This window comes from Rhinolophus sinicus, linkage group LG09 (assembly GCF_036562045.2).
Source record: "Rhinolophus sinicus isolate RSC01 linkage group LG09, ASM3656204v1, whole genome shotgun sequence".
NCBI classification, from domain to species: Eukaryota; Metazoa; Chordata; class Mammalia; order Chiroptera; family Rhinolophidae; genus Rhinolophus; species Rhinolophus sinicus.
In genome coordinates this window covers 45,059,371-45,085,488 of record NC_133758.1, presented here as the reverse complement: position 1 = coordinate 45,085,488, position 26,118 = coordinate 45,059,371, and the positions used below count along the sequence as shown (strand labels likewise).

The window sequence follows — 26,118 nt, the reverse complement described above, 5'->3', positions numbered from 1 at the left end:
GTCATTTTAAAGATTCAAATCCGGATCCAAAAAAGGTTTACACACTGCATTTGATGGTTACACCTTTCAATCATTTTTATTCTACAACCGTTTATCCTTCTCCCTATCCTTCTTTTATGTCATTGATTTATTAACAAAGCCAATCATTTTTCCTATACAAAGTCTTGACATTTTGGATTTGGCTGATTGTTTCCTAATGACATCATTTAACTCATCCCTAAATTCTCCTTATTTCCTGTACACTTGGTTAAATTGAGCCCTTCTCAAATTTGTGAGAGATTTCAGCTCTAATTCCTAAGGTATCTATGCAAAGTATAGATGTAATGCATTAACCTCCTTCTTATGTATCTAGAATGTTACCAGCTATATACTATCCTAGGAAAAATAGTCACTTAGTTTTCCGCAGGGCTTAATTCTTCTACAGACTCCCAGTTGAGGAAGGCTGACTAGAAGCTTCATTAGATTCAGGTTACTCCTACTGAATTACATTATAGCAAATGTCCTGCTTTTAGTGTTGCTAAGACTGATTAGTGGGTTGATGTTGCCACGCAGCAGCCCATCTGACTCCTTGTACCTGTCCCTAAAGAAAGGAGAGTCTGTGAGGCGGATCCTTTCAGGTACTTTGCTTCACCTTTGTGCTTGCACCTCATGTCTCCTTGTTTGGCTCCAGAAAGATGGCTGGTTAGCCAATGACAAGTAAGATTCCCCACGGGGGGTGGGGGGTGGCAACTCAAGCCTGGCGCAGTCGAGTTGGGGACCAACAGGAGAACCCACAGGGTTGTAGAGGGAGATCCTCTGCCTCTGTGGCTGCATTCCTTCCCACAACCTGCAGGGGAAGAGATTCAATGGTGTGCTCTGCATCTATTCATATGCATATAGGTTTTGTCCCTTGGGGAAGTATGTACATCCTGAGACTTATGGTTCAGCTGCCTACAGGCAAGGGTGATTGGCTTGAATCAGTTTTCTATTATGATGTATGGGATTCACAGATCTTGAGATTGACAAGCTTTATCGCCTTTTCTTCCCCACCTAACTAATAAAAGCTAATGCTAGGTCCGATTAGGCACCCAGCCCAGTCCTTGAGGCTGCAGGTCTCTATGCCCGTGCTTAAACTCTATTCATGGCTACTGTCTTTTCTTAACCCTGCGCTGCCCTTCTCGCTCCCCACAAACTGCTCCTCACAACCCTCCTCAGGCTGGACGTGACAGGTTTAGGTGTGTAAATTTGATCTTTCCATTAAGTTTCTTCATCATCTTTCTACCTAATCTTGGGTATCCATTGATTATATTATTGTCCAGATCTATCATTTTATCAGGGTAGAAAAATTCTGATGTGATTTTATCATGTAAAATAAATAAAATATCATTGTATTTTATTCTTACATAAAGAACTTTAAAAAGAACTTCTATAAAGAAGAATTTTTTCCAATTATTGGGTACCCTGAAAGATAGTTCATATAAGACAGAACACATGTCTTTTCTAGATGAATACATCAATTTTTACAGTAATGAGCCAGTGCCCTAACAACCGCCACTGATGATCAGTAAGGATTTTCTTGCATCATTTTGAACTTAATTTTAAAAATTATGTGTTTAAATCCACTGCAAATACTTGTCCTGATGCTAAACTGTCCCAATACACATTCAATGGTCAACTTAATAGTTTCTGTATACTGTATAAACAGAACTCATTTACATGCCCAGTGTGTGGAAACACCTCATACTGATGACTACTGTATTCTTATAATCTCATTATCATTTCAGTAGTTCTTTTCCTTAATAATTTACTTTAAAGGCAGCTATTCCAACACACTGTTCCCTCCTGCTAGCAGCTAATGTTAAGTACTGTGTTTCCCCGAAAATAAGACCTAGCCGGACCATCAGCTCTAACGCGCCATTTGGAGCAAAAATTAATATAAGACTTGGTGTTATGTTATGTTATATATTATATTATACCCAGTCTTATATAAGACCCAGTATATTATATTACATTATATTATATTATACCTGGTCCTATAGTATATTAAAATAAGACCATGTCTTATATTAATTTTTGCTCCAAAAGACGCATTAGAGCTGATGGTCCGGCTAGGTCTTATTTTCAGGGAAGCACGGTACTTAAGAGATGTCAATGGACTTAGAACATAAAGAATTTTATCCTACAATTTTTTGGAACATGATTTTAAAGGGGGAGGGGACATAATTTGGCTTCCAGCTACCTCTCCAACCACATCTTGGAACTCTCTCTTGCCCACCATGAGGCTACAACACAAGCATCACAAGCATCTTTAGCTACACAAGCATCTTCTTTTCAGTTGCTCAAACATGTCACACTTATTTTTCACAGAGCTTTCACATCTATTTTCCCTAACTGAAACCAATTCCTATATGGCTGGTTTCTTCTCATCCTTCACTTCTCTGCTAAAATGCATCTTTCTGGACAACCAATATAGTTACCCCATTATTTTATATCACTTCATCCTTTTTCTTTCACAGAAATTAACAATAACATGTTTAGATTAGATAATAAAATTAACATGTTTATATACAGAAAAATTTTTACTTCTTTGAATTGTACAATCCTTCTGCACAGGATTGTAGAGCGCCGTGGGGGCGGGGGGGGGGCAAGAACCATCCCACTTTTACTCACCCAGCAACATATAGCACAAAATGAGCATTTAAACAGTTACTGTATAAATGTAGACTATGTAGATGGACAGGGTACGGAATATACCAATTGCAAACATCACAGTCTCAAAGGAACTCTCCTAATGTCAATGTGAGACACTTAACAGGCCAAGTCTATATTTAAACCTTTTGAGATAATGTGCAAGAAACCCTAGTACCATGGTATGCTTCTGTGTGATGGCCTTCTTAATATCTAATCTAAAAAGGAAAGTTTTCTTACCATGGAGTTAGGTGAACAACAGACAGCTTTGTTGCTTTTTTGGTGAGCTATCTAAATGGTAAACCAAACATTATAAGCAATTTTAAAATAGGTAATGTACAAATGGTTTTGCATATTCTATACTTATCAAGTTGCTGATCCAATGAAGCAGGATACAGTGTGTTCATAAGATAAAAAAACAACAGAAAAGCAATTTAAACCTTAACAATAACTTTTAACGTAACATAAAAATAAATTATTAATGTTTCCAAATAATTAGCAAAAATCATTTATTATCCTAGGAGAATATGATTATGTCTTCCTTCACTATCCATCACTTAAATTAAAAAACAAACAAAAAACAATAACAACAAAAATACACCCATTCTGGCTCAAGGGGGAAATTAGAAATAAAACTCATGCTATTTTTTTGAAGTATGATGAGCCAGGAGCTTTGATAAACTAACCAATGATAAAACTCAGGTCATAAACAGACTCACCTATTTTGTCTTGTAGCTTCTCTTCTCATTCTTTTAGGAGGAATTGGACAATCTGTTATTTCAACCTTTGTTGGATGACGCAATGAATCATTACACTTATGTGTGGGAGTCATACCTGTAAAGATAAAAAATGTGGAAAATTAACTTTTAAAAGACTGGAATTAGAAAGCACAATTGGTAACCACAAGATTGCCACGGGGATACGAAAGTCAATTTGGGGAATGTAATCAACAACGTAAAGATTTTGTAGGGTATCTGATGGACACTTGTCTCATTAGAGAGACCACCTCAGGGATGATGTAGATGCCTGATCACTGCACTGTACACCTGAAGCTGAAGCTGAACAATAATGAATGTCAACTACAATTTTATATATATAGTTATAAGAAGTGGAGTACAGCATTAGGAATAGAGACAGTGGAAATGTAATGGCTGTATGTGATGTCAGAGGGGTAGTAGATGGGGGGTGGGAGGTTATCACTGTGTGAGGGATATAAATGATAAATGTTTAACTATTACATTGTTTTGTACACCTGAAACTAAAAAAAAGAAAAAAAGACTGGAATTATTATAAGCAAGTAAAGCAAATACATCTTAATTTATAGAAATAGAGTAAATAAATAACACCGAGTGAGTCTTACTACTCTTGCTGACAGAACAGTTTACAAACACCACATGACTTCAAGGTCAAGAGTGTCTGTTGATTTAAGTTCTGGATTATTCACATTCTTTCTTCTTGTAGTTGTACCTCTTTAATCATAAGTATTTACCTTCATGTAGAGAAAGTGGACATTAGAAAAAGTAAGCACATACCTAGTTTTTGTTCTATTAGTTTCAGATTTTTCTCTCGTTCATCAAGTTCTTGTTTTTTCTTCTTCATTTCAGGAGACTGAAGGTACTCTAATTGACTGTTAAGGTCCTTAAGCAGACTGTTCAACTTGTCTACAGCATTACGATACTGTTGAAGAAGATCTGCAAAGAAACCAAAGACATTTGAGTAAAACTACTGATATCATAAAAGTATTCTGTGAATGGGATCACTTGCTCAGTCAGTATTTACCTCTTGTTTGATATTCAGTATTCAATCTAATTCCACATAGACAAATTTAGGGAGTGCAAATGCACTAAATATACTACTGTAAGAAAATCACTGCTTCTAACAGATATGATGACCATTATTTTAAACATAGCCTTCAAAAACACACTTTTGACAAAAGACTTAAATTCTAAAAACCTTAATTATCCTTAAATTACTTGTCTAAAAATGTATTGCATAATTCAAAATTGAGACTATTTATAGCCTGCCTGTGTAATTTATTAGATACTAAATATTAAATACAGTGACTATACTCTAGTCCAGAGATCAGCAAACTACAACCCATGGACCAAAAATTTATACAGTTTTAAATGGTTATATTCTAAATGGTTGTAGTACCACACAAAGATGATCAATATTCATAGCAGTGGACATATAAACACCCAAACATTCTGGGAATCTACCTTCAGAGTGTGCAAATAGACACACACGCATATCTGTGTATGCCTATGAATATATTCATACATTTAAATACCAATTCTATATATGTAACTGAGTGATTACAAGATCCTCATGTTCCTTAATTCTTTATGACTTGTTATAAACTCTTAAAGGTATCTAGAAAAAAGGCTTCTTTTCTGGTCTAGTAGTACTTCCAATTTCAGAGTAAAGAAATATTTTCTATGCACATAAAATAATACTTATTTTATATGTGAATGAGTTACAGAGTCACGTCCAGACTCATGTCAGTGAAGCTGCCCTTCTTCACAAAACATAAAACTTCATATCATTAAGGATTTAAATCCTATTTCTTAATATAATAAGTTAGTTGTAAGGTTCTTTTACATTTTAAATACTCAAGAAAGGAGTATACTCAAATGCTTTAAATAACATTAGTCTTGTTATTTATAAGCAGAAAGAATATTAAATATTTCCCATTAAATGCACAACTAACAGGTTCCATATCTTATGCATAAAAGGGACAGTAGCAGCTTAATTTAACACATGACTTATCAACCTCTAATTTTTTGGATATGAAATGTAACTTCTATTTACCATAGTGTCTACAAAATTCTTTCCTAACTCATTTAATTTTGCCAAAGAGAAAAATTCAAAATTCGCATTCACTTCCGTATATAAATGATTTTAGACCTTTTCATATGGTATGTTGTCTGAACTTTTCAATTATCTGAAAAAAGAACTGATGAAGCTTTACTACCATATTTCCCCAAAAATAAGACCTAGCCGGACCATCAGCTCTAATGTGTCTTTTGGAGCAAAAATTAATGTAAGGGACGGTCTTATTTTACTACAAGATTGGGTAAAATATAATATAATATAATATAACATAACATAATATAACATAATATATAATACCAGGTCTTATATTAAGTTTTGCTCCAAAAGACACATTAGAGCTGATGGTCTGGCTAGGTCTTATTTTTTGGGAAACACGGTAGGAAAACAGCAAAATACTTTTAAAAATCAGTTCATATAAAGAAAGTTCAAATTACAATGCATTAATTTCTGTATGATACATATTAAGATAATAGATTATTTCATTTTATCTTGGGGAATGACCACATAAGAAAAGCTACTAAATATAATACAAAAGAATTGAAAGGCAGAAGCAATTTTCTCTCCACTGGAAGATTTAAGCAGTTGAATAGGTAGGTAGACTTTACTAAAAATATATAGGTCTCTTCAAATTTTGTGTTCTCCATGATTCTAAGAACTTTATTGGCAAAGAACTGATAAGCACTTATAACTAAGAAAAATATATACTAGAATCTCTGCTTTGATTTATTTCAAAATAATCTACCCAGGGACAAGACAAAGGAGGCAAGTTGTGAGAGGGGTAGGTATAACTGAAATAAAAGTAGCTAGGTGATGGATAGGTCCATAGGAATGCATTATACTACTCAATTTATTTCCACAAATTAAAACAAAACAAAACATCCTTGCCCTCAAAACCACAGCACTTAAATAATGTTGGTCAGTATTTTTAATAACATTAAGAATGGCTTTACTTAAAACAACAAAAAACCCAATAAATGAACAGTAATAATTGAGAGATTAAATATTAGAATAAAGCATGATGCAATAAAGTATAAATACTGTCTAAGCTTGCCTGCTATATAATACATATTTGGAATATATGAACATAATAAAAGTACCAATGAGTTTAATGATATGATTATAAACTACATATTGATTACTCATTGGTTATTCAAAAAGATTTTCCTTTCTTCGGTTGCTATTAACTCTTTCTTCTGTCCATATCCTGGCTTCTACAATGTCCCTACTTACTTCATTTTAATATATATTTTTAAAAAGTATTTCTACTTATAAGAGCTCTACAGAAGAATACAGAAAAAAAGGAAGTTGGGGAAAAACCCAGTACGTCTACATCTCACTTTTTTCTATTTTTTTCAGTCCACAAGTTTGCAGGTTTAATTTTTAACATGTCTGATACCTGCATTTATATTTTCTAGTCACTTTCCATTTAACATTATATTCTATTCCATATTACTTTTGTAAAAGTCATTTCCCAGATTATAAATGAAAACATTTAACATTTCTAATGTTTTGCTTCAAAAACAAGGCTGTAATCTTCACCTGAGTGAAAAAAAGTCTTGTCTGTATTTAGGATTGTTTATTTAGGCATGTTTCCTAGAAAATCAATCACTGGTTCAAAGAATATGAGTATTAAAAAACAATTCATAAATTTTTCTGATTATAAAAATGACACACATTGTTCATTGTGGCAGACCTGGAAAAATAGAAAAGAATAAAAGAGAATAAAATTATCTCAATTATGTAATCTAGAAATACACAATTTTATTTCTACTCTTTTGCCTCACTGTGCAAATAACTATACTGTTCTGAACTTGGGAAAGTTATCTTTCTGAGGCTCAACTTCCTCATCTGTACAATGAGGAGAATAGCAGTAAATGAAACCATTCAGTGATGGTTTATAAAAAGCTTAATAAAGTATATGGTATACACGTAAGCCTTCAAATATTAACTACTACTATTCAACTGAAAATTGCTTATTCATGTTATCTACCCATTTTTCTATTAATCTTTGATTTCTTGATTTTTAAAGGTTGTTTTTGATATAGGGTGCCAAAAAAAATCTATACACATTTTAAGAAAAAAAACTGTAGTAAAATTACACTGATGGTAACCATTCTGATGGTAACCATTCTGAGCACCTCTTGTAATTGCAGAAATCAAGCGTGACGTATTCATCTTTTGTTATCAGTATATACTGAGTATTACATTTTTAATAGTTTTTTCCTTTCTTAAAATGGGTATACATATTTTTGGCACCCTCTGTAGTAAGAGTATAATCTTTGCCTACCATATGTCGCATCTTTCTCCCTAGTTTCTATTTTTTCATGGTACTTTAAAATTTTATGTAAACTTTTAAAAACTGTAAAATATTTTCTTTTCTCACTTCTTCCAGTACTTCTATGTCTAAAACCCTTCTCTCCAATTTTAGATAGGGTGACCAGGGAAGTTTTCTGTAAAGGAGTGACAGACTACAGAACTAAAAAGAAAAGAAGCAAGTCATGCATATGTCTGGCACAAAGTCACTAGGTAAAGGAACATTAAATAAACTCTTTCTTTCAATATTAAGCTATCTTATTTCTATGTAACTGTGCCAAGAACTTCCTGAACACAGCTGAAGAATGGTACACATTAGTTTTCTTTTTCTGTGCTATTTTTGGAAATAGGTTTGTTACTAGTTTCATAAAATGACCTGTACTCTCCCTATTTATCTGTATTCTGCAACAATTTATATTTAAAAACAAAAAACCTATTAGAGTTAATTTTTTTAACACTTCCTCAGGTCTATATAAATTTTCTACCTTATTTAAATTAATTTTGTTCATTTGCCAATTTTCTGGAATTTAGTCCATTTTATTTGGAGATATTATATATATATATATATATATATATATATATGTGTGTGTGTGTGTGTATCTATTCATATATATACATATATATACATATATATATATATATATAAATAAAATCAAACCTAAGAAATCTCTATGTCTGAATGTATCCTGAGAGCCATTATTCCTTTTATATTTGTTTTTGTCCAAAGATCATTTCTAGGAATTATATATTCAACGTAAAGGTTTTCTTTTTCCTACTTAGTTGTACTTGTTTCTTGAAATCATTGTTTTCCTCCTGTCATTTGAGTTGATTAGTTTATTTTCTTTCTCATTTAATAATACAAGCATTAAATTTGTAGATTTACATTTGATTTCAATGTTTTCATATCTCCTAGGTCTAATTTGTAATGCTCTTGTACTTTTTAATATTTAAACTTTTTCTTTTTTGATGAAACAGTAGTTTCTAAATGTCCACTATTCGAAGTTCCATTGGGAGGAAAGGAATAAGCTAATTTTAATTCTATTACATGATGTCACAAAATGTCCTAAGTAAATTTTGCTTTTTATAATTTGTAGTCTCACTGCAGCTTAATAGCAAAGCAATTTCATCAACTGAAATTATGACCAACTTTGGTGACATATTCTATAAATATCTAAAAAGGTAATGGCTGGTATTACAACTTATTAAGTGGAAATTCCTTGTTTATTTATTTATTTATTTTTTTTGATTAATGACCTGTCATGGAATAACAGTCTCTCATAACAATGTTTCTATCTCTGTATTATGAACAGTTTTAAGAATTTTGATTGTGTAACTTACTATAATACATCAACTTTATTAAGTTTTGCACCTATAGTATAGAATATATCTTTATCAAAATGAATTTATCTTTGTCCTTTAGTGCCTTTGCCTTGAAAGTAATTTTAGCATTAATACTGTTACTGGAGATTTCTTCTATTTAATGTTTACATTACATTTTTGTTAATTTAAGATGTTTACCTTGTAGTATTTTGTTTAGAAGGTAGATACTAATTTTTTACATTGTTTTATGCTCTGATTTGCTCTTATATCAAATACTACAATGCAAAACTCCGTGTAGGCAAAATTATTTACAAGACAAGCACTCTGCTTTTAATTGTGCTAGTACAGACATTTTTTGTGGGGATTGTCTAGTTGAAAATTGTTTTTTCTCTGCAAACATCCCATGATACACAAGGAAATTCCTCAAAGCTCTGTTGATTGTTACTCTGGCTGGCTCATTCAGGAGGGAAAATCTCTTTCCTAGGAGTTGTACGATCTGAGTCCTGTTAAAAGATGCACTTCAGGGTGAAGGTGTAAGGACTTCAAGGCTGCTGAATGTCCCGGAGCCATTCTTGTTTCTGTCTTGGCTGTTTCAAATCTCTTTTGAATCTATGATTTCTTCCAATTTCCTTCCAATACATTCCTGTTTTGCTTAAAGTGGCCAGGGCTGGCTGCTATTGTTTACAACCAAAAGTATTTTATCCATATCAGTAATCTTTTTTTTAAAATAAACTTTATTAGGGAATATTGGGGGACAGTGTGTTTTCTCCAGGTCCCATCAGCTCCAAGCAGTTGTCCTTCAATTTAGTTGGGGAGGGCGCAGCTCAGCTCCAAGTCCAGTCACCGTCTTCAGTCTTTACTTGCAGGGGGCACAGCCCACCACCATCTCATGTGGGAATTGAAACGGCAACCCTGTTGTTCAGAGCTCGTGCTCTAACCAACTGAGCCATCTGGCCGCCCCATCCATATCAGTAATCTTAAATTGTCTCATTTGATTTTTTAAAAAAACATTTAGTGCTCAGAAATCTTTAATTACAATCTTTTCTTCCCTTAAGATCTATAGATAATGCCTCACTGTTATGCTGACATTCAGATGCCTATATGAACTGAAAATTCTGTCAATATGGCACCTGGTATTTTAAAAGTTCTACAGGCAATTCATTTTGTTTGTGAACACTGTCATAAATTGTAGTGCTACAGGGATGAGTTGAGGCTTTGTATGTTGATTCACTGCCTCTGACCGAATTGTTTTTTTCTCATTTCTTACCAGTTTGTTTAGATGTTCATTTGTAGTCTACAGAGAAGATTTTTGCATGCATTCACTGCAATCATAAATAGAAGTATGAACCTTTTATGTATATAATTTTAATTGTCTGCATATTATGATGTTTTGCCATCTTAAAAAACTTTTCTGGCTGGGGAGAGACTGTCCCTCCCAGAGCTAGCCAATTCTTGGAAATAGCAAAGGGCCCAACATGCCTCTATTATACCAACTGCCCAATCCAGAGCAACACCTCCTCTATCTGTCCTGTGCACACTGCCTTAATCATCTCAGGGCCAGGTACCAGGAAACTAGCTAGAGACAATGCCTATAACCCAAAGCTCATTGAAATTACTAAGAGTAGTCAGTGTTAAACTGCTTACCCTGCTTATGCCTTGCCTTTGCTGCAAAAACCCTAAGAAAGACTGTGGTCTAAGCATTCTCCTTCCTCTTGTCTCCTGCCTCCTGACCACATTTTTCCATGTCGCCCTGTGTGGTATGGTGCCTCCTGTCTCTAGGACCTGTGAGTATAATAAACTTTGTTTTCCTGAGCCCTCCTGTGTCTCCTCTTATAGCTGCACCTGAATGAACATCTCGTCAAAGAATACAAAGCAACCTTCTTACCAGTATGTTTCCCAACTACTACTTTGAACATGGCTGGGGACTGAAGTTATAACCCCAAACTGGACACTACTTAATTCCTCAATACTAGAATAAAGAAATAAACTGTGGTATATTTTACACAAAGAAATAATTACATGTGTATTGTTGAATGAACAAAGCCAGACACACAAGAGTATGCATTGCATGATTCTATTTACATAAGGTATGAAAATGGACACAACTAACCTATGCTGTTTTAAGAAGGCTGTTGTCCTTTGGAGAGGGAGTTGGGCAATGATTGGAGGAGGGCACGAGAGCCCATCTGTGGTGCTGATAATGTTCTATTTCTTAATACAGGGGCAGTGTTCATTTTGTGAAAATTTATCAAGATGTATGTTTATGAATTGTCCACGTTTCTATATGTATATTATACTTTAATAAAAGTTAACAACAAAATATGGTACATACACATAACAGAATATTATTCAGCCTTAAAAAGAAAGGGTATTCTGACATATGCTATAACACATATGCACCTTGTAGACATGCTAAATGAAACAAGCCAGTCACAAAAGGACAAATACTATATTACACTTATATAATATGCCTAAAATATTTAAATTCATAGAGACAGAAAGTAGAATGGTGGTTTCCAGGGGCTGGGGGAAAGGGGAATGAGTTGCTGGTTAATAGGTACAAGGTTTCAGTTTTGCAAAATGACAAGACTTTTTGGAGATTGGTCGTAAAACAATGTTAATGTACTTAACACTACTGAACTATACATTTAAAAATGGTTAAGATGATAAATTTTATATTATGTGTATTTACCATTTAAAAAAAGTTAACCATAACAAACTATTTTTTCCTGAAAAAGTAGGTATCAAAGCATATTAGAACTATATAAAATTAAGAGCAAACAGGCTCTGTAATGGCCTGTAAGGGACCGCTTAGAAAAGTACAGGTGACCCTTGAACTAAGTGGGGTTGGTATGCTGACCAATCCCCAACCCCCTGCCTACATGGATACCAAAATCCACAGATGCTCAAGTCCCTTATATAACATGGCGTAGAACAATTCATACAGTTCCACATCCACAGATTCCCAATTGCAGATCAAAAATACTGCTTTTGATTCATGGCTGGTTAGATGCATGGATGAGAAATCTGGGGATATGGAGGGCCAACTGTATATTTACTGAAAAAACCCACGTATAATTGGACCAGTGCAGTTCAAACTTGTTTTGTTCAAGGGTCAACTGTATATGCACTTTAGAGCATAGATGTAGAAACAATTACATTGGCTGACTAGAAACAAGGTGACACAGCCTACAGAAGGGAAAATGCGGGAGGAAGGTCACATGTCATGAACAAAACATCTTATTCATATTTGTTACTGGTTAATTTTTCATGTTAGAATATCAATACACAGGTGCCAAATAAAGGATTCAAATCAAATGAATAATTGTTATTTAAGTACTTATTCAACCTACCTATTTGTTCCCCTAAGACCACACACTGTTTTGGTACTGGAGCTCCAAATACCATTCCCCGAAGTTTGTCCATTGGAGGAGCTTTATTCTGAAGGCCCCCAAACTTTCCATTACTTCGAATGCGATCTCCATCTCTGGTGAGCAGTGTAGGACAGTGTGTAATTTTAACAACCTATTTTAAGTAAACAGATATTAACTAGTGAGTCTATAAAACTTATTTCAATTGTTCTATGAAAGGGGAAATCATTTAAGGATTCTGAGATTAGAAATGACATGATCATGCTAGTATTTTCACAAAATTAGTAAGCTACTCATGTGTAAGATGCACGGGGGATAAAAATAGAGGCAGGGAGATGAATTAGACTAATTCTCAAGTGTTAGCCTAAAGTAGAATAGTGACAGCACAAATGAAAAAAAGTGAAATGGACAGCTTGATTGATAAGAGGAAGGGAGAGTGACAAGCCAGAGCAGTCTGTTTCTGAAAGCCACGGCAGTATCAAGGTAGCATTACTACCTCAGTTTCCTTCTATTATATACAAATATCCAGACGATCAAGGATAGCAAAGAGAGAATATTACACTAAAGAAAATATAGACTGAAAAGTATAGGGCTGAATATGCAGAGGGCAATACTACGATTTCAGTTGTGGGAAGTAGAAGAGCTAGTAATGTGAGAGTTGGGGGGAACTAGAATTATGTAGTAAAACCTAAGTCCTGGAAAAAAGTAGGTAGAGGTAGTCAAGAACTAAATTCTTCAGAGAAGTGAGAGAATAAAAAAGACACTAGATTTAGTATTTCATGATCTTTAAGAAGGTTCTTTCGAAAAGGTCTAGGAAATATAAAAAAAATAAAATGTTTAAGTTCACTGGTAACCAGAGAAGCAGAATTTAAATGAGATATTTTCACTACTAAAAATGTTAAACAAATACACATACATGCACGCACGCACACACACACCACACACCACACCACATGACACCCAAGACTGAGTGTTGGGAGAGCTGTGGAAAAAGAGTCTTCTTGTATAAATCTGCTCTGGGACAGTCCTTCTCAAAGGAAAAATGTGTAAGTGTTAAAAAGGTTAACATTATGCATGGCTGAGCAATTCCACTTCTAAGAATTTATTCTGAAAAAATAATCAGAGATGTGAACAACGTGCCCTGAAACACTGTTTTAATAATGAAAAATATAAAACATGTTTCAGTAAGTTACATAAATGCCACATCCACCCAATGATACAGAATACATAGATTAAAAACGACTGAAGAATATTATAATTTGACACATAAAAATACCTATACCAATCTAATATCAAAGGTTAAATAGTCTCTGAATTATAAAACTAAAAGATTAAATAAAACCTGATATTTTAAAAATGTTAAAGTAATAATAGGTCATGTAATAGAAAAATCTTAACTAGTAGTTACTCTTTTAATATAATTCTAGGGGTACTTTACAAATGTTTCTCCATCAAATTGGATACTTAGAAAAAATTTTAATGTAGTAAGATGCCTACTTGAAGAAAACCTATGAATTCTTTGGTAAAATTAATCTTTTAGTAAAACAAACAATACCTTACTTTCCCAGTTTTGATTTGGATTTATATGTTTTCTAAAAGTGAACATTAAAAATACAAACTAGAATCACGAACTATCCATTATCAGGATTCAGGCAATGTTTTTAAGGATTTAATACCATCTTAAATAACAAACACACTCAAATTTACAGATTGTCTATTCTCTCTTAACAGATTGACAATATGAGTTATAAGCCTCAGGCAGAAAGGACAGCTTGGCTCCCCACTTTTAAAACAATTCTTCAAACAATATTTTTAGGGATAGTTTTTCAATGCTCAAAGTAACCTCCAATCTTATGATTCTATCCTACTAAGTACTCTATTAGGACAAAAAAGATGACAACTTTTGTAAATTCAGTGAGTGAACAACAGCCCTACAGCTCTGGGAAATACCTATTCACAACTCCTGCAGGAATTAGTAAGGGGTGGAATAAACAAGGGGTTGAAGTAGGATAAACCACAGGAAGAATTTAGAAAGAGAAAACAGTAACAAAGACTACTGAAACCTAACAATGTTACCAAGGAAATGCCATAAAAACCTTTCCTCAGAAGAGCTTTAAAACAATATTTAATTGTTGGAATTATATGACTTCATCCAAAACTTCAGAAGCAAAAAAACCAGTATGTGCTACACCAACTATGAGGAACATGTACTGCACCTGCTTTTGTCACATTACATTTTTTGAAGTTATCTATTGGTGTGTTTCATCAGTTCTAGAGTTTTCAGCCATTAGTGTTTCAAATATTGTTGCCTATGATACTCTTCTCCCTCTTCTCTTGGCACTATGATTAGACTTTTGTTGAGATTTTTCTTATTCTATCCCCAAAATTCTCAACCTCTCTCTTACATTCCTTCTCTCTGGGCCGCAGTCTGGATAATTTTTCTTACCTATTTCCAAATTGACTAATTCTCTCTTAAGCTGTTAAACCTGTCCAGTGAGTATTTTATTATTATTTTTTTGATTTTTAGAAGCTCTATTTGATTTTTAAATTGACTTGCTCTTTCCTCATTTTCAACAATTTCATTTCTTAAACTATATTAAACATACATAAAAACATTTGGTCTTATGTTCAACATGGAAATTTTTTCAGTACTAATATAAAGGTGAATTCAGAGAGCATCTATGTTTCCTCTGATCAGATACGTAAGGATACTATCAGTCCAGCACCATATGAAACCAAATGTTTATCTTGAGTTTTTTCAGACCATCCAAGTATTACGCGTGCAGGCTGCAAACAGACACGAGGGCCAATTTGTTTATATTGATGAATTCTCTAGGAAAACAATTTAATACTTTTCTTTTTTATTAGCATTCTGCCTAGCAGTGTGCTGGAGGCAGCATTTACTGGGTCATGAGAGGCAGGTCTCCTGAATGTTTCATTCAATTACTGCACATAGGAGCTGGAAATCAGCCATGATATGAGTATTTACATCATGGGACTGGCAAAACCACAAACCAGGGTCCCACCACAACACACCCCAGAGAGCCAGATGTTCAACATTTAATAGCAAACCACTGTGTCTCATATATGGTGGGTGTGCAAATATCTGATTGAACTAACGAGAATCTTCTAGTTACTACCCAATTTGTTAATTCTATCCTCACTAGTAAGTTTCTCATCTTCTAATAGATTCCATGGTGCCATTACATTTAATGGGTATGGTATCTGTTCTGTAATTCAGAACATATAAATATGCTAATCACTACCAGAATATAGCAAGTCCCCCATTCACAACTGTTTTCTGGTATATTATAGCCATTATTAGGTTCACAAGGAATCATTCATGAAGATGCCAAATACTAATCCCCAACTAGTTGTACAATTTTCAATAATCTCACTAATTTAGCTCTCCTAAATTTAAGATACTTTTATTACTTCTTCTTAACTAGACCCAAAGAAAAACTGCTCTGACTAGTTCTAGTTCTGCCATGAATCAGTAGTGTGGTTTGGTACATTATTTGATTGTTTCCTACATTATTTGTTTTGAGTGTAAAGTTTTCATCTAGAAAGCGAGACTAGATAGTCTCCAAGGTACCCACAATTCTAGAATACAATGTTTATAGATACTGGCTCATATTTTAAACTGTTTGCTTTTCTTACATAATTACAAACATTCTTACTCATTTTCAGTTATAATAATTTGCAAACCTGTGTTTTCCATACATGCTTATCACCCAGTATTTCTAAGCCCCAATACAATGCTTATTAAATTTAATTACTTCTTGTGTATCAAAGAATTCAAGATCTTTGGATCACAGATCCAAATAGAACTTTCTTTACTGAAATTTTACCATATCTAGGCTTTTTGCTTAATGTTTTACAAGTATTGTTTTATTCAATCTTTACAATAGCCCCCTGAAAGACCCTACTTCAGAGTATATTTCTTTTTTAAGCAAAATTTAAAAGTAATATAGAAGTGATAATCCTTCTTAATGTATCTAAAAATATACAACATATTCTTCCAGTTTGTTTAAAGTACGTAACCTTATATTTTAAAAGGGCATCATCTTATACATTATAATTTTGCAACTTTTCCACAAAATATGTTTTGTACATCTTCCTTGCTAGGACTTATAAGTCTATTACATTCTTTTTAATAGCTACACACTACTCAACTGTATAAATTACTATAGTGAAGTTCTCTAATCCAGACTAATGGACATTTACACTGTTTCCAAAGTTTCCCATTAAAAATTCTTTAATATTCACATGAATATTCTTGTATACCTCTCTTCCTAAACTTGTGGGAGTATGTCTGTAAAGTAAATTATTTTAATATCCTGTGATGGCACAAAGATTGTTGCAAATGTTTGCTCCTTTTCTCATGGACAAGGGAGAGTCTACTCCCATCTTCCTAACCCCCCCACCCTCCCCTTGGATCTGGGCTAGCCAAATTCTGACCAACCAAACAAATGTATTTTCCAAGGCTGGGACTTAAGAGACCAGCAGCTTCCGCCTTCACTGCTTGGAACACCTCTTTTTGGAACCCAGATGCCATTTTGAAAAAGCCCAAGTAGTCACGTGGAGAGGCTTATATGGAGAGATCCAAGTCTGCCAGCCTACAGTCCCAGCTGAGGGTCTAGCCAGCAGCCAGAATCAACTAGCCAGTATGAGTGGAAGATAAACTAAGGAAGGAACTAATTTCAAGGAAATATTTCTAACTCAGGACTTGCTGGGTAGAAAAACTGTTTTTCATCGCTGGACTGTTCGGCAAACAAAATGTTCTTGAAAAAGAAATGGAGAGATCCAATGCACAGCCAGTAAAATGTCTGTGAGTCAAAATCAAGTCAAGGATGTCTCTTTGTTAAGAACTCAGATTTAAGGCACTGCTTCCTAGATCTCTAGGTAGACAAAAGGGTTTTTAAAATGTTAATAGCATTATCTCACATTACCCTGGGGTTGGGGAGTGTGTGAGAACAATGACCCCATCAGACTATGCCAGCTCAGCTTCTGGCTTACTACAGCCGAATTCCCAGATGGCAACGAACTGCCAGCTGTGTGAGTGAGGCATTTTGCAGCTTCCACCATCCCAAGTGCAACTAGCCAACACTGCAACTAGCTAACACTACTTGGAGAAACCCACAGAGATATGAGCACTAATAATGTCGTTATGTTTGAAGCCAGTAACTTTTGAGTGTTTGTTATGTAACAACAGAGGACTGAAACATTTATATTGCCAAAATGTGCCTTCAAAGGTGTTATGGGTTGAACCGTGCCCTTCAAAATTCATACATCGGAGTCCTAACCCGCAGTTCCTCAGAATGTGACCTCATTTGAAAACAGGGTATTAACAGAAGTAATCAAGTTAAAATATGGTAATTAGGTTGGCCCCTAAACCAATGAGTTGTATCCTTATAAGAAGGGACACAGTTACACACAGATGTGAACAGATGAATATGACCATCTGCAAGCCAAGGACAGAGGTCTGGAACACATCCTTCTCTCACAGCCCTCAAAAAGCATCAACCTTGTCCATACTTTGAATTGGATTTTAAGCCTTCGGAACTGAGAGACAAAAATTTTTATTGTTTAAGCTACCCAGTCTGTGGTACTTTGTTACGGCAGCTCTAACAACTAATAAACAAAGGCTACATAAAATTACATTTCCACCAACATTATCTGAGAGTAAGCTTTTTTCCAATACCACCATCAATGACAGACATCAGTTTTGAGTCTTTGATAATTTCATAGCCCAAAAACACGTTTTACTTTAATTTGCATGTTGGTCCCATTCATTCATATATTTTACCCAATTTTATGTTGCTTTTCAACATGTAGAATTTAAATTGGTTTTGATAGGTTACTTAGTTATTTGCACATGTATCATGATGAAATTACTTCTATATAGGTCTCTAATACATTAAATTAAAATATATATATATAAAGTTAGAGCTAAAATTAAAAAAGAATTCAAATACATACCTCTTTCCTATAATGATTGGCAGCATCCAAATTATCCAAAATAATGGTGTCTCCTAACAGCATACCAAATACTAAAACATTCAATAAACACATTTTTTAAATTAGGAGATTGTTTTCGGTCATACTAAAATATGAACACATTTCAAATTTTTCTTACAAAAGACTGCTAACATTAGAATTTTATTCAACACTTTCCTCTAACAGGAAAAAAAAGAGAATTAAATATTAATAAAACTATCACTTATAAATTAAATAAGAACAAATTCCATAATCAGTAATTAATTTATATATGTGGATCACAAACATAACATCTATATAAAGTCACTGCAATTTCCTTTACCTGTTTCACAATGTTCTACATTATCTGGAAATGTTAACAAATTTCGGGCAAAGACTGGATCTCCAATGGGTCTAAAAAATAATTTTCCATTTCGGTAATGAGGTAGAGGTCTGAATGAAAAGAAATTTAAAAGAAGTATTAAAACACATACAACTTTTTAATTAAAAAATACAAAATATGAAAAACATGCATATATCACATATTATTGTGATCATTTAATCAATTCCTTATCCGTAAGTGAAACTACTGAATAACTATCATGCCCTGAAATGAAAACAGTATTTACCATATAAAAATATCTACTTAGTTTTTTCTGTACTACCCTCAATTAGTTTATAAAATCAATATAAACTAGCTGTTTAGTTTGACAAGGAAAGGAGAAAAGCAGCCTCTAAAGCTGACCCTAAAAGAGGATGCCAAAGATATGACTGTGTCACAGGGAGAGGGGCAACAGAATGGAGGGATGGGGGTAAGGACCAAGACTGAGACACAAGTGGGAGAGGCAGCTCAGTACCTGGCTCTCTGTCCTTCCCACACAGTGTAATGAGCAACTGAAGCCGGGAGGTAACAATGGGATCCAAGAGATGGACGCTGACTGGTGTGTCAGGGCCTTTCCCTCCCACATAGTATAGCTTTTACGAAATCTTGAAGGTAGGAGTGGTGGAGGGTAGGCGTGGCTCTAGAACCTAGTTAACCCAATCCCAATGAGAGGTATAATACCAGAAATAGAGAGGATAACTAGTTTCTAGAGCAAACATTAGCTCTAAATACCAAATTCATACTTTCCCTAAATCGAAGATTTTTCAATTGGTATTCAGGGATTATGGACATAAGAGAAGCCCTCCTGGAGAAAAAATTATTCTCACAAAAGGTATTATTACCCTTATCAACACAGTAATTGCAATCCAACAGGATTTCTTATGTTTAAAATAGATACTGATGAGTAGGTGGGTAAGAAACTTTAGAAGCAGATAGATAAGTTCAAATTCCAATTGTTTCCCTAATCTATTTTTAGATTACAAAATGAAATGTTAAATAACATAGTACATTCTTAATGAGTTATTCTCCTTAAAGTCCCTATTCCCATCCAACTGTAGGCCTTGCAAAGCTTTGTTTAGGAATCTGAGAAAATTATTGGTCAATATTCTTATACATTTTAATTCTTTTTGTTTTGTTACCATTTTTTTCTAGTCTTTTAAAGTGAATTTTAAAAAACAGTCACAATCAGAGTACACATAAAGTATTTTAAAATTTAGATTAAAAATACCTAATTGGTTTGCATGGTTATTCCCTAAAAACATACTTTGAAAAGTAAATGAAGAAATAATTAAAGAAATAAGATTCATATTAAAGTAAGAATAAAACATCCTAACTAGATGGTCTCTTACATTTCAACTTTGCTATTGGCCTTTCCACTACAGACCCTCTCTACCTAAATGATTGCTGCTTATTTTCATATTATATAAATAGGACAAAAGACATGTATCTTTACCCTAACTCCAAATAAAGCAATTTCATATTGTTAATGATAATGAAATCATTCCATACTAGCTGTTGCAAAAAACCAAAAATTTGCTTTGGGTTTGTGTGTGCATGTGCCTGCATATGTGTGTGTCATATATACAAATAACATTTAATTGGCAAATTAAACATGGCCAGAATCTATAACTGAATACACTGTAATACTGATCTTAATGAAGCATACACATTTGTGATGAAGGCGAAGATAAAAACAGTGTAGATAATTTGAGTCACTTCACACTTTGTTTTAGGCATCTTTTAGAGAAATCATTTCTCATCAGCTCTTTGATAAAAAAAGAAAAGATATTTCAGAAAAAGTCATTACTTCCACTTTTTTCTAACCTTTTCCAGTCTGGAAGAGTCTTCTTATAAACAGAATCAAGGGGTAACACCTGCTGACGACCTTGGGTTTCATCATAGATGCGACGTGCAGCATCAGTGGTCAGGGTGACAACACAATCCATATCACTCGCCAGATGCCAAGAAATAACCACTGCAGCTCTGTCATCTTCAATTTGTGCCAGGTGTGCAATCTGTAACCCATTTTAAAAATCAAGCATAAAACTCTAAATATATAAAAATGTGATATTACATATTTTAAAAGCCAAAATCTAAACAGCAAAAACACTCACATGAATTAAAAAATTATCACTCAGAAACCTACTGGTTTGAATATTAAACTGTTTAGTCTGCTGTTACATTTTGGAAAAACTGTTCCACAGGTTAAACTCCAATAAATTTGCAAATGAGCAAACAAAAATATTTGGAATATTATCAGCTAACTAATGATATACATTTTTTCACATTTAATATCTCTACTATTGGTATATGTCTTAAGTAATCATAAAATAAATTTAAATAATATAAACATACAGTAAATGGAGTTTTAACATTCAACATAAATATAATTACATGGCATACCCTTCTAAGTAGATATTTTATTCTAATACTATATATTTCTTTCAGAAAACAAATCTAAATGTCACAAATAAGAATCATTTCTTCTGCTTGTAAGAATACTATGGAGCTTAGGACTAATACTTTAGTCACAAGCATTCTTGCTCATAGTCCAACAAGGTCGAAATTTTGTGTTCAATTTCAAAACCTCATTCACGGCACAGAATGGTGATGGTGTCACATCTACCCTTCATTCTTATGTGGAAATGGGGGCAAAATACCTGTCCTAGCAATGAGAAAGTTGTGTGCACTGTTAGAAACATCATGTCTACCTTTGTATTTCCAATTTTCTTGAAGTTAGTGGAAGAAAGGTAAGAAACCAGACATGCAGAGAAACTAGCACATATAAATTAAGATAAAAAAAAGTTCTAGCAAAGGAAGAGCTAGCAGAGACAAATCAAATTAAGTGACCTCATTCTATTTTCGACCACAAGTGTTAGGACAGGTGTCCATTTTGTGATTGTTCACAAGCACCCTAATCTTAATGGGGTAATTAATTCTAAGCGAAGATATGGTTGGAAGCTTTCGCTAGACTCCTTAACACTATACTTTCTCCTTCAACTTTCAGGTGATAAAAAGTATACACAGTGTTGTTTTTCACTTTCTCAAAAATTTAATCCTTTCTAAGACATGAACTTTTTTTTTTAAACCTTGTATACCACATACAATGTTTTGTTCATTCAAGCTTTAACTACTTTTTCAGTTTTAAGTCCACCCTAGCCATTTTCATGGATGTTACTAATTCTTTCTCAGGGATGGGAGATGAAAGGTACTTATTAAAACAAAAGATATTTACAATTAGGAGAGCAATGTCCTAGTTAATGGAGGTATTCACAATGTTAAAAGTAGATACACATTATAAATCTCATCTTGTCCCATACTATATTCCACTTATTTATCCTAGTTTTAGGATAAATGCCAGGGAGAATTTTTTTTTAAGGAACCAAGGAAGAAGATTAAATATGATTTGAAAAATTTCCTCTTGCTGGTTAGGCTTATACTTCTGAGAGGACAGAGGAGAAACTACATAAAATGTGATTTCAAAGGTTTTCCCCTGATTTTCAAGACATCTGATGAGAAATGTTTGAATGGAAGACTTAAAAATGTATTTCTTCTGCTAAAATTTATTTTATACTTTGGTAAAAATCTTACATGTTGAACAAGAATTTTGTACCAAATGAAACACTGAATGTGGACATTAGTACCTTAAACCAGGTTATTATAGATATCAATATGCTTAGAATCACAGAACTGCTTCTTTCTAGAAATTCTATAAATTGGTTTTGAGGAATAACAATTTAAGCTATAACATTATAAATTAGCATCTTGTTTTCTAGTTTATATATTTACACTCTTAAGTTTTCAATTTTCATCTTTTGGGTTTGGATAATAATGTAACATGGTTTTGATAGTAAACACTGCTATACACTTTTAGAGTAACCATTACCCTCTATTTTCAGTGTACAGTTTGCTTGTGATGTTAGGGAACCACGTATAAAGAAACTACCACGGACTTCAGAGTCACAGAGACCTTGGTTTATGTCTATGTTCTGCCTCTTACTAATTATATATTGATGAGTTATTTAAGTTCTCTGAACTTCAATTTACTCATGTAAAAGCTAGAAATACTATAAAAAGTTTACAGAGTGGTTGTGAAAGAATGATGTACAAAGGCAATGAAGAATAGTAATAAACAGCACAAACTTTGGAATCAGACTGTTGAGACCTGGCTCTGCCACTTGTTTGCTATGTAACCTTGAGTAAGATTTTTAATCAATCTGTACCTCGGTTTGTTTCCTCAATTTTAAAACAAGAGATAAAAGCAGAAAGCTAAGATGTATATTAAATGGAAAAGTTTAACAAGTAAAACACACATTTATATACCACAAACCTTCACACCATTAAAACTTGAAGATGTTCTATAAGAAACACTTTCTATAAAATAGAATGTTCAGGACTGAGTAACGGTAGGATAAAAATGAAAACACAATTCATTTGACAAAAGGTAGAACCAAAGAAGGAAGAGATAGAAGAGAAGGAAAAATGGAACTCTTTTGGCAGCAAACATGGATAAAGTGTTTCGTTTATTCTTATGGTTTTCTTCCTTAAGTTCTGGGAGCATCCCAGAATTTATTCTCTAATATTAGACCAAGGCCTCAGAGAAATTTTAATCTTTCTCTCTCTTGTGTTGTCTCACTGAAGTATGAGGCACATGGAAAAGTCTTGGCTACCTACAAAGCTGTATGACACAAAAGCATCTCTAAGTAGACCATAAGCCTTGAACTAACACGTTAAATATTTCTGCCACGGCCCTCAATAGTAACAAGAATTATGGATTTTGGTTTTAAATTCTGCCAAATCCCTGTTACAGTAATGAGAGTAAGTAATTTACTGAAAAAAATTAAAAAATACAAAGGAACTGACACTTTTATTATGTCATTTAAAAACACATTTTAAACAAAACAACATAGTAAAATATATTGCCACTTAAAAGCTTTAAACACAAACCTTTCCCAAAACATTTGCACCGCCTTTAGCATAGTTTGGAAGAGTACATGATCTTCTAGGTTTTTTCTTTAGTTCTTCCTGTTCTGATATTTTTCTTTTCATAAGTGCTTCAATGTGTGGCACCTGTAATTTATAAAGAAAACTTAACTATAAGGCCAATTACTCTTGTACCAGATAGTCCATAATGATAGCAGAGAAAAATCAACAATTTGGACAACTCGAGAACATAAGGTTATCAAGCAGGCATCACTTTAAAAGAATATGGTTACAGTAATGTAAAGCTTTCACCTCACTCATTTTTTTTAACTTAGTTAAGAAATACATGACCTATAATAGCACTTCTCTTTGAAACAGTTATTTAAAAGAAGTTAAGGTTTTAAAAATATCTATTGTCTTTTGTTACTTTCTCTCATTTTCTCTGCCACCACATGTAACAGTTATAACTTTCACAGTCTCTTCAGTTCTCAAGTTGGTGTATTATTATTTTCACTTACTGGTGTCATTACATTAGAAATAAAAATGCAAATGCTTTGAAAAAGAGCACTCTATCATTTTGTTAGCCCCTTTTAATGCCTAGTAAGTGACTAGACTATAATCCATTTATGTCTTAGTACCCCCAAACAGTAGTAGTCATAATATTCCTAATAAAATATGAATAGTAAAAAAAATTATAGACTACAATTAAAAAACAAACAAAAACTTTCACATATACTTGGAAGCTGTACCTGCTGTGTGGTAGGAATGTCAATATTATGTGTTTTTAGTTCATTTCGCAACTGGGCCTCTTTTAATTTTGCTGCTTCAACTTGGCCTAAAGTTAAAAACAAGTAAACAAAAAAATTGCACCAATTTGTAATAACCCCCAAAATATAGTTTCTGAAAATATTTTCAATCTCTTATTTTTTTCACTTTTAATGACTGACCTGAAATGAAATAAAAAATTTTAAGTGATTATTACAGAAATTCAAAATTAAACTAAAAGTCTAAAATTCAAGTTCAGATCTGATAACACAAAAATAAGAAAAATAATGTGGTTAAGAGAGATATTACCCTCTTCTAGTAAACGGGGTCTAATATATGGTGATAGAAAGAGCAGTGACTCTGGGTGGTGAACACACAATGTGAGAAATAGATAATGTATTACAGAATTGTACACCTGAAATCTATGTAACTTTACTAACAATTGTCACCCCTATAAATTTTAATTAAAAAAAGAGAGAGATATTACACTAAAAACTCCAAATAATCTTGTATAAATTATTTAATCCTAATCCATGACTATATATAATTTATACATAATTGCATAACGTTCCAATAACTAAACAAGACTTTATAAAAATAATTTTTAGTGCTACAAATGATTATCTCATTACTCTACTTAGTTCCTATTATCCTTTAAAGATGCTTGACCTTGGATAGATATACAACAGTGAGTACTTGATTCAAGCAGTATATATTACATTTGTTGGTAATGGACCAAAATTTTAACTATGTAACTAACACGAAGCCAAAAATCATAGTGAAAAAAAATCTAACAATGGAAAAAGAGATAAGAGCACAACTCAGCAAATGCCTTGTTTAATTGTATACAAACATTATTAAGAATTGCAGCAAACACCCCACGTATTGATTAAAAAATAAGTTGCATATTTCTATATCAGTGTGTGCTACCTTGTACACTCCATAGGACATATACTGCAGATGTTTTAAATAAAATACATACGATTCTATGACTCAAACTAAAAATCAAATTATACATTCTCCATTATGGATACTGTCATCTAATATCTTTTGCCAGAAGCTGGAGCTAGATATAAACATTACTGTTACGTCAAAGCCTTAAATTTCCAGATTCAGATTTCTAATTCAAAAAAACTTAAAATTGTTGTAGGTAAGTAGGATATAAATTAATTTAAAATGAGGACTACTTCAGCTTAAGTAGATCAAATAATGAATACTACAGACCATCAATTCCACCTGTCTGCAGTGATCTACAGTTTACTTGTAGTCCAGGAAAGTAGACAATGTTTGTGTCCCATGGTCTCAATCTTCTGCCTTACCATTCCCCAAAGCATAACATTTTATTAACTTTGAATAAAAAAATGACTTACACTTCATTTCATCAATAAGTTGTTTGCTGGTTTCAAATACAGTTCTATACATTCCAATAGTTCTAGATAACTCATCCTTTTGTTTTGCAAATGCTAGCATTTGTTGCTGCTTCTTAACGTCTAAAAAAAAAAAGTGCCATTCAGATAATTTACTTCAATTTTAAAATTGTGACTTCCACAATATGTCATCACA

At 33.3% G+C, this 26,118-nt stretch overlaps 1 protein-coding gene across 2 annotated transcripts in view; it reads right to left on the bottom strand.

Moving 5' to 3' along the window:
• SMCHD1 (structural maintenance of chromosomes flexible hinge domain containing 1) overlaps positions 1 to 26,118 on the bottom strand; it is a 145,594-nt gene that overhangs the window by 5,480 nt on the left and 113,996 nt on the right. Inside the window, exons 39-48 of one of the 2 annotated variants that reach the window (XM_074340261.1) lie at positions 25,926 to 26,045; positions 24,540 to 24,625; positions 23,815 to 23,937; positions 20,692 to 20,882; positions 18,829 to 18,938; positions 18,489 to 18,559; positions 12,489 to 12,660; positions 4,200 to 4,358; positions 3,387 to 3,501; positions 632 to 826 (exon numbers count right to left, since the gene is read on the bottom strand). In XM_074340261.1, coding sequence (XP_074196362.1) covers positions 632 to 826; positions 3,387 to 3,501; positions 4,200 to 4,358; positions 12,489 to 12,660; positions 18,489 to 18,559; positions 18,829 to 18,938; positions 20,692 to 20,882; positions 23,815 to 23,937; positions 24,540 to 24,625; positions 25,926 to 26,045 — 1,342 coding nt within the window. The remainder of the gene's footprint in view (positions 1 to 631; positions 827 to 3,386; positions 3,502 to 4,199; positions 4,359 to 12,488; positions 12,661 to 18,488; positions 18,560 to 18,828; positions 18,939 to 20,691; positions 20,883 to 23,814; positions 23,938 to 24,539; positions 24,626 to 25,925; positions 26,046 to 26,118) is intronic. The other variant, XM_019755744.2, reaches the window with a different exon arrangement.